The sequence below is a fragment of the Colossoma macropomum genome, unplaced genomic scaffold (genome assembly GCF_904425465.1).
Source record: "Colossoma macropomum unplaced genomic scaffold, Colossoma_macropomum, whole genome shotgun sequence".
Taxonomy (NCBI): domain Eukaryota; kingdom Metazoa; phylum Chordata; class Actinopteri; order Characiformes; family Serrasalmidae; genus Colossoma; species Colossoma macropomum.
This window is the reverse complement of record NW_023494802.1, coordinates 29,881,538-29,894,285: the sequence shown is the minus strand read 5'-3', so window position 1 is coordinate 29,894,285 and position 12,748 is coordinate 29,881,538. Positions and strand designations below refer to the sequence as shown.

The following is a 12,748-nucleotide window of genomic DNA, read 5'->3' as shown; positions in this document are numbered from 1 at the left end:
TAATGAAGGCGGTCTCCATTTTTATTTTTCATTGTACATCACTGAGATAGACACTATCTAACATGGAGACACAATATCAAAAAACACTGTTGTTAAGAAGGCTAGAATAGCATGATCAGTTTGGCGTAAATAACAGTTTTGCAAGTTCTTTTTGTAACTGTATAATAACCCTCTGAAATAAAGCTTAGAAATAGAACCAGAGCGTTCTCCGAATAGACAGAACCCTTGAAAGTAATAGACCCAGGATATATATTGCCAGAGCTCTTGAAGAGCCTAATAATTGGTGAATAAGTTGAAACTGGGGTGTTACAGCAGACAAAGAACAAAAGTGTGATGAGTATGATGAGCATAAAGTCCAAGTGAAGCTACATGCAACCCTTTTTCAATGGGATCTTAAATTGCTACAGATGGATTTTGTTTACAGCATATTCTCTAGATCAAAAAGTCCCTTTTGGGTCACCATAGGTTCCCTTATTAGGCCCGGAGGAACCGTCTGGCAACCACAGCATAATACCATAGATGTTGAAGACGAAAGCAGCTCAGACAGATTAGCCAGCTTCCTTCAAGCCCCATTCAGCATGACATTAAATTATACTACATAATGAGCTTTATATATATTTATGTATAAGCTATACACTATATTACATGCTACAAATGTGTTCCAGATACTGTCTGAACTTGGATCTTCTCATCTTCCACACAAAGCGCAGGGTTGTCGTACATCTCCAGCCCCTTCTTCGTCTCCATCCCGTCCTCTTTCTCGCCGTCCGCCTCTCCCTTCTTACAGCATTTGCAGCAGCAGCAGCAGTGCGCCCCGCAGAAGCCCAGGACCTTGGTGACCACGCGGTCCCATGGCTTGAGCGAGTGGAGAGGCTTGGGCAGGAATTCCCAGCTGCGGAGAGGAGGAAAAAGGAAGCGCGAGCAGCGGGACTGCATGATGTTGACCACCACCACGAAGACCACCACAGTCAACACCGGCACCCCAACCCCCACCAGAACCTGCCAGCCGGCGATGGACAGCCCCAGCACCAACAGGGGCAGGAGGAAGAAGCACAGGATCAGGTAGACTATGGCAAACCAGCGGTACTTGGCCGTGCGGTCACCTAGCGCTTTGGCCAGCCGGATGGGCACGCGGGTGATAGGGGACAGGGTACCACAGGATAATGCCAAAGATGTTGAAGAAGAAGTGACACAGCGAGATCTGAAAGGAGATGACACACATTAGCGGGTTGTCAATACTGATGAAGATTGCAAATATAGTATATCCTGCCAGAGCTCAGTTGAGCTGTCCAGACTGTGCCCAGACAAATGTGTTCTTTCTGTTGTGAGGCTGGACAATCTGGAAGAAATCCCATTCAGCTTAATGAAAAAGGTAGTAGCTTTTGTCAAAATTACTGAAGTTTCGATTGTCCAATTTCTTTACAGACAAATTCGACAATGGACAATTTTTGGCAGGTTTTATTCTTTTTTTTTAACTTTATTGCACATTTTCAGTACTTAATATCAGCCAAAGTTGCAACATAAATAACATTATGTGCATTGAATGGCATAAAAAAATCACCTCACCTACTTACATAACATGACTCAAATAAAGTGCTACATTGAAACTAGCTATTTAGCTCAATGGCTCATGTATAATTATGCTACATTTAGGTATTGGTGCAGCTACAGCATTCAGATACAGTGCGAGTGCACGTAGACATTATTTACCTCATAAAACTTTGCTAGTCGTTTAGCTGAGATTTTTATGGAACATGGAACTGATTCATAGGCCCAGCAGAAAGTTCATTGGCTTTAGCTATGATAACGTTAGCCTGCACCATCTATGTAGAATTATAATTTAAACAGTGCTGCTTTCTGTCGTAGGAAAAGATTACATGACAAAAAACAACACCTGTTCTATCCGAACTGACCTATTCTCACCTTACAAAAACAATAAAACAAATTAATAAAGCACTTTAAAGTTAGGCAAAGTTAAGTTTCTCATTAAGTTGAATTAGATTTCTGTCAACATTCAGTAAAACTTGTCCAAACATGCAACAGGAGCTTCAGAAGGCATCCCTTTAATAAAGTAGGACTAATAAAGGAGAAATGCACTGTGCTGTGTACACTATTGTTTTAAAAGCACTACTTCTATAAGGAAGAATGCGAGTCACTTTAATTAATGTAATAAGATCAGGGTACCAACCTGCAGTGAGTTGGCCAGTTTTTCTCCAGGGCTGGCCATAGCAGCAAGAATAGCAGTCGTTGTTGTCCCAATGTTGGAGCCAAGTGTAAGAGGATAGGCTCGCTCAATGCTAATAACACCAATACCTGGACAGAGGGTAATGAGAAGGATGAGATTTTGAAAAGTCACACATATTATAAGACACTGACATTTGAAGCTGAAATAGACATGATGACCCTAGTTATACAGTTATTTATATGGTTATATGCAAAAGGTTTGGTGCCCCTGATGAAATTATGTTTGACCATATATGACCTAACCGTCTGTACAGTAGTGTATAAAGACGTGACAGTCTTTTCCTGTCTGTCTTACTTCGCAGTACAGTCATGATGTGTGGCTCTGAATAAAGAGTCTTAGCTCATACTAACCAACAAGTGGCGTAATGGCGGAGGTGAAGACGGAGCTGCTTTGCACGATGAAGGTCATTCCCGCTCCCACCAAGATAGCGAGGTAACCCGTGACCCAGCAGAATGGAAAGGGGAAATCTGCAAAGAGGAATCAAGAGGTGTTACTCGGCGAAAACAACATAACCATAGAGCTCAAATATGACGCAATGCTACACTTCCCAAAAACGCTATGGCGTCATGATCAATAGGATGTGGTACATGCATGAAGTTCAGATGGAGGTGTCTATGGTGGGCAACATAATATCAAGATAGTTTGCGTTTTCTGAGGTTTAATAAGTTACAACAGACAAAATGAAACATTAAACAGATTCACCACTTCAGTGGTCAAAACTCATTACACACTTCAGCAATATCTCAGTCAGTTTGCGTTTGTAGTCAGTGTTATTGATAATTATGTTTTAGGATCTTATAAGCATGTTCAGTACCAACAATAGCCACAATATGCTCAGAAAAGCCTATTATGACATAATTTATCATGATATCTATACCACATCATCATATCGCCCACCCCTAGAGGCAGCACCAATGTATAGTGTACCTAGGCTCTCTTTGTCACCTGAGGGATGCACACATATGAGTGATGTGCTCAGACACAGAGAGAGCAACAGGCTAAAAGTTTTTGTACCTGTTTAGCTCATCAGACAGCAGGACGGGGGAACCTGCACTGACTATCATATTACAGGACTTGCAAGTTCTCGAATAGCGATAGTGGAAATAATGATGGTAGGCCTGAAATTACACCACTTCAATCATTTCTTTGAAGCCAGCCATTGCTAATGATAGCCCTAAGTTCAAAAACACAATGTGCCCTGACAAAGAAGAGCAAGAGGGATCATCAGAATGACTGTTTACTGAATGAATGCGGTAGCCGAACAGATTCCACTACGCGGCTTAACATTAAATGTCCATGGATTACGGCATTTGTTTACTTTCCTAGAAGACGAATCGATTCCGGTTACTCATTTTATACTTGAGGGCACCTTGATGGTGACTTTTCATTTCCTACAGTGTAGCGGCAGGTGTTGGCTCACCTGTGTTGAGCACCTTCTTGATGACCACAGCCACCTGGCCCTTGAGCATGGAGTTGAGCAGCTTGACGATGAGAATGAGGCAGGTACACAGCACCAGCAGCGACAGAGCCAGCAGAATCAGCCCAACTGCCAGGTCTGGAAGGTTCGCATTCACAAACAGATGCTTACCTGGAATGAGAGCAAGAGAGAAAAGAGGGATAAACATCAATTAAATGTTAAAGCAATGTAAAGGAAGCAAATATGGCCACTTGGATTGGTCAGCTAATGCTAGTCAGCCTGGGTGCACAATGAAGTCATCAAATGTTCATTTAGAGGTTAACTGTTGTTGTAGAGGTTAACTGTTGTGTGAGTATTGGCCCACATACAGTTCCAAATAAATCTTTCTTTCTTTGGATATATGGTTCTAGGGAAAACATTTAATTGATAAAGAACCTTCACATTATGTGGAGGTTCTTTAACCCCTTAAAACATGAGGCTTTTTACATCCTAAGATGTACTGTTCAGCAACTACATAGACCATAATGCAATCTGCTTATTCCTACATTATAGAAACTAGAGTACCACTTTAGAATACCCTTATAAAAGGTTACTGAATGTATATTAATTAGGTCAGAAATACCTGAAAATCCTTATTAAACCGTAACGACACATAGATTACTTAACCTCTTAATCCTCAGTTCTTGCTGCTTACTTGTATTCCTTTGTCTTTTCTATCAGTCAGCATCAAACCTGTCAGCTTCATCAGATACTCACATTCATTGGTTATAACAGGTTACTTTTGCCCTTTTTATTAATGTGTTATGCCTGTTTATTAATGAGGTTTAAGGTGTTATGAGCTTTAATAACCATTAAGAGGCTCATTTTAAACCATTCCCAAACCCTTCATAAGAGTAATCTTATTCTAAAGTGGGTCATGAAAGTTTGCTGACCATTTAAAGTGTTTTAAATGGTTCTTCACACTCACTCATCTCATTTAAATCCATTGAAAGGTTCTTTAGGGAACTGAAAATGGTTCTTCTATGGTATCACTCCAAACCCTTTTTGGCACATTTATTTCTGAGAGTTTATACATGGGATATAAATTGTACTTTCTTCAGAATTTAGGTGCTGGTTGAAACCTTTTACTACAGTTTTACTACAACATGCCATGCTCGCTGAGGAACGTTAGTGGGAAAGCAGGCACAGGCAGATAAGTGGCGCACAAGCAAGTGCTTCGGTTTACTTCTCACGGTGTTCAGTACAGGAAGCCGTGAGCGCTGAATTCTGATAAACAGTGAATAATAATCTTCCCTGGCTAAAAGGCCAAAGGATGCATTTAAGCCCTTCTACGACCACTGAGCCATAACCAGGCTGAAATTTCACCATCAAACCCGAGCGCAGGCGAGTTGACCTGCGCCTTCGTTTTGATCAGCCAAATGCGACCTTGGACCGCGAGCCTTCCTGCTCGATTGGCTACTACTCTTTGTTTGGTTTTGATGGCCCCAGGTAGACCCTCCCAGAGAGAAGAATAGGTCCATTGAGCAGTTAGAGTGGAGGGGGTGGGGGTGGGGTTACGTTTGCTGAATCATACAGCAATGAAAGAAAGCCATTGTCCTCGCAGCCGAGTGGCTGGTGGTTGGAGTTGTGGTCTGAGGGTTTGGGTCTGTGGAGATGGAGAGGATCTGCTCTTTGTGAAGCTGTAATAACAGACCGCACCTCAGCTGATCTAGCCGTGTCGCAAAAAAACCTGCATCAAATACGAGTTACTCACATTTTGCTATGTTGATGGTTTCTGTTACGTTTGCCTGCGTCCATGTCTCGTTGCCCTCCACCCAGCAGGGGGCACCAATGGTGCAGTTAGCTTCCCCAGGCACTGTGATGTTCATGAGACTCTGAAACATCAAAGGAGGAAAGTTAGTACCACGTGCTTACTATGCTTAGAGCCAAGATCAAAAATATTTGTCGAGTGCAAACACATTGTGAACTCACATACACAATATATGGCCTATTCACTGTGTATAGTAAATTTATAGTATTTACAATACATGTCCAAAAGTATTCAGACACCCTTTCTAATTAATGAAATCAGGTATTTTGAGGTGCACCCACTTCTGACACCATTGTGGTATAATAACCATAGAAAAGCATTGCCAACAGAATAGAACTCTCTGAAGCAGCCACACATGAAGGTCATCATGCCCAATGCCAAGCATAGGGATATGGAAGAATGTCGTTCTGTCCCTTTAGTACAGTTCTAGAATCTATGCCCAGCTGTTCTGGTGGCTCGTGGTGGTCCAGCACCTTACTAAGACACTTCAGGTCAGTTTTTCCTTCAATTTTTCACCCATCTGTATATCTTTATCCATATCTCATGGCTAGAAACACAATCCAAAGCAGTTCTTTCACACTTTCAGTATTGACTGAGTGTTGTTACATATTAACACGGGAAAATGTAGAGTAAGATATTGCAACCATTAGGTAGAATACCTATCTTGGATATCTTTCACTGTGATTGTAAATATTTTCCCAGAATTTGAGGAAATGAGGAAGCAGCGGAAGGTTTATACAGCAGGTTTGCTGAGATTCTCATTCCTTACCGTAATCTTCTCCTTTTTGCACCATGTTTTAATCAGGCTCTTGTTCCGAGCACTGGGGTCACCGACAGCGATGTCGCTGATTACAGAGCTGTCCAGCTGTGAGGAAGGAGAACAGAGGAATGTGATGAGATGAGACAAAAATTCCAACACAAAATTATTATTTAAACTCAAACTGCGTAGTGTTCAATCTAGGAGCGGGAGCGGAATCACATATAGTGTGAGGTCAGTTACTAATTCAGTATGCTCATGACTTGCTGTCCGTGTGGACAGTCAACTGTTGAAAAAACAACACTTCAGAGCTCGCGAGCAGTTTCAGTGAGTCAAGGACAGCAGCATATACTCAAAAACAGAACAGTTTTGAAAGTGTGTCAAACTTTCTCGAACAGGGATCACATTCCAAACAGTCCATTCTAATGAGTCACTGCATGTGGTTCAGGGCCAGAGAGCTACTGAGGTTTTGCTGCCATGAGAAAACTTTGTATCGCCAAACCGGCAGCTTCATAGAAATGAACTTTCTTATAAGAACAGTTTGGTGGAAAATCTAATTTACACAATTTTCCACTTACAGCAGATGTAGTTGATCAGTCAAGACATGTTTAGTGCCCACATTTTTCATCTTAAATTTCATGCTGGAGCTGGACACTAGACACCAATAGTCACCCAAATCTTTTCTGTGAAAAACATCCCTGAAACTTCTCTCAACTTCCTTCAAATCAAACAGATCTTCATGAACATTGCACAGATGTGGTTTAGGCCACAGTGTGACTTACTGTGAACTATTAAAATGACACCAGGTGTTTAGGCACAAGTGTTTGTTAGCAGTGTTAGCATGGCAGCTCAAGTTTTAAAGCAAAGAAGAAAAATTTGGACAGTCTCGGTAACTTAAAAAAGTCATTCTGGACTGTTTATTTGGTCTATTCACAAAGAAATGTTCACATACTGTAACTAGAAGCTGAGTAGTATATAGTATTAGTATACAATATATATAGCTGAATAGTATATATATTATATACATATTAGTATACAATCAAATAACAACCAAACCAGCTTTTTATCAAACCTAAAGCTAGTAGTTGTATAGTAGCGTATAGGCCTATGTGTTCTATTGTGAGTGCCCGTTAGCTTGCTTATTTAGCTAATGCAAGCTAGTGTTAATGCCAGGCTCATCTTGTCAATAAAACCCCTTCAGAAACCATGTTTTTTGTAAGGCGTATATTAACTTGCATAGTAGTACCTGAGTAGTACTCTTACTTCAGTAGGAATATTCTTTCTAGTTGTACCACTCACTGGCCTGAAAGGGAAATCAGTATAGAAGACTAACGCTTGTATGTGGAGCTGTTTGGTGGGTTTGGGCCCTCACCTCAATGATGTTCTTGGTGAGTGGTTGAGTGATGACTTTGAGCAGGTCTGGGGCATCCTGGCCCGTTTGGATGTGGAAGGAGTCGATGACGAGTTTGGTGAGCTTGAACAAGACACCCGTGGCCACCTCCAGAGGAAGCAGCACCAACACGGACAGCCAGTTAAAAAAGTCATGCACAGTGGCTCCAGCAAAGGCCCTGGAAGACAGAGGCACAATAATGGGTTAGTGATAATAATATGAGAAGGTACTGAAAAAGCTGATAATGTTATGGAATTTACCAGATGTATGTGCCTTAAGATGTATGTAGAGTAGAGAAGTCCATCCAAGGGAATCATTGATCAGCCAGATATCACAAAACTGTTTTGGCTTACCTGCGGAACTCATTGCGGTCTCCGGCCTGCATGACGGCCACAATGGTGTTGGTGACGGAGGTGCCGATGTTGGCGCCCATGATGATTGGCACTGCCGACTGCACCTCCAGCACTGCAGAGCACAACCAGCACTCAATTAGTTCAGACTTAGGCTTAGTCGCTCTATATGTAGGTGAGTACCTTATATGGGACAAGAAGTCTATATATATATATATATATATATATAAATTTGTATGTATACTTGTGAGAAAGAAAATGTATAAAATGACTCGAGTCTTGAGGCAGATTTAACCAAACATTATTATTAATAGGTAATTACAGCATTATTAATCTGTAATTGTAGTACACTATTCATCATTTAATAACTTATTCACAATAAAAACTTTTAATATTGAACAGAACACCTACAATACTTTTTTCAGCCTTTAGTTTATAATATTGAAATCTATTGTGTATGTATAATTATAACTTAATAAGTTATTACTGTGTATAAAATAAAACAATTAAACGATTCCCATCTTTTGAACAGTTGTGTATATATTCATTACATCCAGGTGCACTTACATCCAGAAGACACCATGCTGACCACGATTGATGAAGAAGTGCTGGAACTCTGAACCAGCACAGTGACCAGCACTCCAATGACTAGCCCTGCCACGGGGTTAGACAGCACCACATTGTCCTGAAAGATATCTCCAGCTGCCTTCCCTGTGAAAAACAATACACATTCAGTGAACATCACATCACCTGTGCCAGGAATATCTCTCTTTATGTTCAAACAAGGTAAAGATAAGGACGCTCCAACGAGTCTACACATTAACTACAGGCCTTGGGAAAAGTGGGGCACCATCATAAATAGCATCGTTTACAGCAAGTTGTGTGTTATCGTTGGAAAAATGTGGTTTTATTGTTTCAACCTTTGCATTGTCTGTGCTAATAACTCCTCATTAGCAGGGCCACACGTCAATTCTTCGCTCTCATAACCACATAACTTACTTTGGTAGATGCTATGGGTAGTATTTACTGTTAATAATAAGCCTGAGGTTTGAAGGATGAACCCTTATAAGTCCAAAGTTATCAGTGTCAAATTGATCATAATTCATTTTTGCACTTGTAGCTCACAGTCGTTACTGAACGTACCCCCCACCAGCTGAAAGGCAGAGCTCAGGATGTCCAGGGAGCAGACGAACATGTACAGGAACCCCAGCAGGAGGATGCACTTGGCCACCGAGGTGAACACTCGAAGAATTTTGCCCTTCGTGTCCAGTTCTGCATGGACACAAACAAGACATTGAGCATTCTGAGCGCACTCAGTTCACTTATTCCCAACAGAATATGTCCTGAACTCAACTCACCTGACCATTTCAGCCCTGTGTCCTGCAGCTCTGGAAGCTGCCATGGATCAATAGCGTTGTCCGGCTCTGTGTCAACTAGGGCCACAGTGGAGTACGCAGGCAACACGATCGCGTCATTAGACAGAGTGTCTTTAGTGTCTTTACCATCTGTAAAACAGCCACGAGAGAACCAACAACATGAGCTGTGAATGTGTAGGAGAAAAGAACAGAAAAAAATAAAGAAAAGAGGATAGAGAGAAAGATGGAAGAGAAGAAGAAGAAAAGAAAATAAGTGGGAAGAAAAGAATGAAGTGATGGAAATGATAGAGAAAGGCAAGAAAGGAAGGAAAGAAAGGAGGAACAAGGTAAAAAATAAAGAAAATGAATTAAAAGCCAGGAAAAGAAAAGAGGGAAGAAAAGAAAGAAAGGAAAAAAGGGAAAATAAGGAAGGAAAGAAGGAAAGAGGAAAGAAAAGGAAATAAGAGGGAAGAAAAGAAGGACAGAGGGGAAAAAAGAAGGAAACAAAGCAGCAAACATGACGGAAATGACAGAGAAAGACCAGAAAAGAGGGAAGGAAGAGAGAAGAAATAAAGGTAAAGGAAAAAGAAATGGGGAAAAAAGAAGGGAAAGAAAGAAAGATGGAGGAAAAGAAGACAAAAGAGAGAAAGCAAGGAGAAAATGGGAAAGAAGGAAAGAAAGAAGGAAGGAAGGAAGGAAGAAAATCATGAATAAAGGAAAGATAAGCAGGAAAGAGGGAAGAAAAGAAAGAAAAAAGGAAGAAAAAGAGAGAGAAGGACCCACCGAGGTCTGGAGGAGAAACTGCAGGGTCACTGCCAAGCTCTGGCCGCGGAGCCATCGTCTGAAACAGAGGGGAAAAACAGCAGAAGGTGAGAAAACGAGAAATATTTGTCAGCTTTTCACAGGAGCTCGTGTTCTAATCCTGATCTGAAGTAACACTGTAATGAAGACATTCATAAAAAAAGGAGTGAGAATGTCTATAAGGCTTTTCAGCTGTGTGTTTGTATGGTAAGTGAAGGTAATGTAGGCCTTGTCTTTTTTATCCGACTGTCTGATTGCAGCATGAGCTCCCCAGCAGGCTGATGTAGAAACAGTATATTAAACTACACACTTTTAACCTCAATTCTTTCTCTAATAAGAGTTTTCTTGAGTAAAATCCAGTGCAGGTTCACCTTTCTGCTGGCCATTGTGAACTTCCTCCCTCTGCTTTCAGATCCATTCTGGAGCTAATGGCTTATATTGAACCAATAACTGAACTATTTCCTGAGCAGAGCTCATCTATTTCTGCACTCCAACACACTCCACCTACTGATCAGTCAGCAGAGGATGAATGATGTTCCTGAAACTGACCTCATAAAGCCTTATCACCATGATGATTCCTCCACATGTGATGGATTGATTTGCTCCCTGTCAGACTCTCATGATAATGTCATCAGCGCTAGAGAGGACATCATAAGAACCGCACAAACCTTCTGCATTCGTGCATTGCTTATCAACCCTCATCACACCACCCTGTACCAATAAGTGTCCTTGGGCAAGACTCCTAACTGTACACTCGCCTGCCTCTGTAACATTTGGCAGAAGCTCTTATCTGGAGCGGTGTACGGTTTTAAAGCTCAGATCAGGGTTTTTAAACTGTACACCGCTCTGCTAAACGCCATAAACGAAAGCTCGGTGCCAGACGCCATAAAGGACATCTCATCCTTTGAGAACAAAAGATGAGATTAAGAAACATAAAAAATAATAAAAAAGGGGAAATACAGGAGGTATTTTTTATACTTACGATATATTTCAAATATGTATTTATATAAATATATAAAAAAATATAAGATATATTTAATTATAAAATGTATCCCAAACACTAAAGTACATGAAGAGAAAAAAGTCCACTCTTAAACTTTTTGTATTTATGGAGTACTGGGCAAACGTTTCAGGCACCAAAGCAAATAATATAAAACCTTTTATCTGGATAGTATGTATTGTTGCCATAAAAAACCCTTTATAATATTAGAATAAACACAAACAAATATTTATGCAATAAAATATAAGAAGAAAATATATATAAATACACAAAAACTTAAGTAAAAAACTGAGATGTTGTGAGCTGCTTAGAAGAACACAGGAAACCTGGTACTGAAAAATAAGGTTGTATGCAAAAGTTTTAACCCCCCTGGTCAGATTACACATTTTGTTGATTTTCTAAGAGTAAATAAGTTGACATCTCCTTTACAGGGAAGCTAAATATGGCACTTTTTAGTGCACAGTTTTTGTTTATTTGCTGAGTTTAAAACAATAAAATATTAAAGATAAAATGTGCCATAACTTTTGCACAGGCCACATTCTATGTTTTATTTTTCCCAGCGTGTTAAATTCAGCAAATAAACAGTGAGTGTGCATTAAAATGCAAAATAAGTGTGTTCTCTCTAAACGTCTGTGCAAACTCAGAAAACAAATAAAAACATGTACCCAGGGGTGCACACACTTCTGCACACGACTGGAACTTCAAATAATACTGGGCAAACAATTATTCTAATATTCGTCTTGTAGTGCTCAGTTACATTGCTTTTTAAATATAATCTTCTCAGGGGACTAAGACTATTGCACAATACTATATGTACACAAACAACTAAACATGCACACTAGAACAAGAAAGGATGCAAAAAAGGATGCAAAATCCTAAAATGATGTTCATGTATATATATATATACACACACACACACACACACACACACATATATATATATATATATATATATATATATATATATATATATATATATAAACCCACTAACCTGTCTTTGTTTGCAGAAGCTTGAAGTTGAGCAGCTTAACCCAAAGAGTCCACCTGAGCTGAAGAGCCACCTGAGGAGCTGCTTTTATACACCTTCACCTTACACGCGCGCGCGCGCACACGTCACTGCTCAAAGGTGATGGCCCACGAGCGCTAATCAGTGGCGATGCGCGTGGGCTGAATGTAGGCCAGTTATCTCAGAAGCCTTTGGACATCATTCACATTTAATGACGAGCTGATGGCCGCGCGGATGCGCTTATGATAAACACGCATTTATATGATGAAGCTTTGGACGGTTTTAATGGAAGACAGTGTTTTTATTTTTGCACGTTTATTTATTTTCCCACACCTTTCGTCAGCCGCTGTGTCAGCGCGCCTCCTGCTGGAAGGAAGGGAGAACTGCAGGAAAAATGCGAGGAGGGCAGCTCTGAGCCCCTCATTGAGGTACTGCTGGCTGCTGAGCCCTGATGAAGGAGCACAGCTGTAAAGATTTGTGTGGTACTGGTTCGTTTTCTCTTCATGCGCAGTGACTGAGACAGAGACGGAATCGGAGATCTCAGAGTAGAACATCCAGAGAGCTTATCTAGAATCTTATACAGCCTGTCATATCTCTGTTACATAACCAACATCCTC

General features: G+C 40.7%; 1 protein-coding gene across 1 annotated transcript; it reads right to left on the bottom strand.

Moving 5' to 3' along the window:
* Positions 1-454: 454 nt before the first annotated feature.
* On the bottom strand, positions 455-12,212 carry slc34a2b (solute carrier family 34 member 2b). The gene is given in 14 exon segments (XM_036591291.1): positions 455-1,137; positions 1,139-1,201; positions 2,189-2,313; positions 2,596-2,712; positions 3,666-3,833; positions 5,416-5,536; positions 6,242-6,337; positions 7,602-7,797; positions 7,973-8,084; positions 8,537-8,680; positions 9,113-9,241; positions 9,328-9,474; positions 10,108-10,165; positions 12,117-12,212. Coding segments are annotated over 13 exon segments (1,962 nt in total). The 5' UTR covers positions 10,163-10,165; positions 12,117-12,212; the 3' UTR covers positions 455-648.
* Positions 12,213-12,748: the final 536 nt, after the last annotated feature.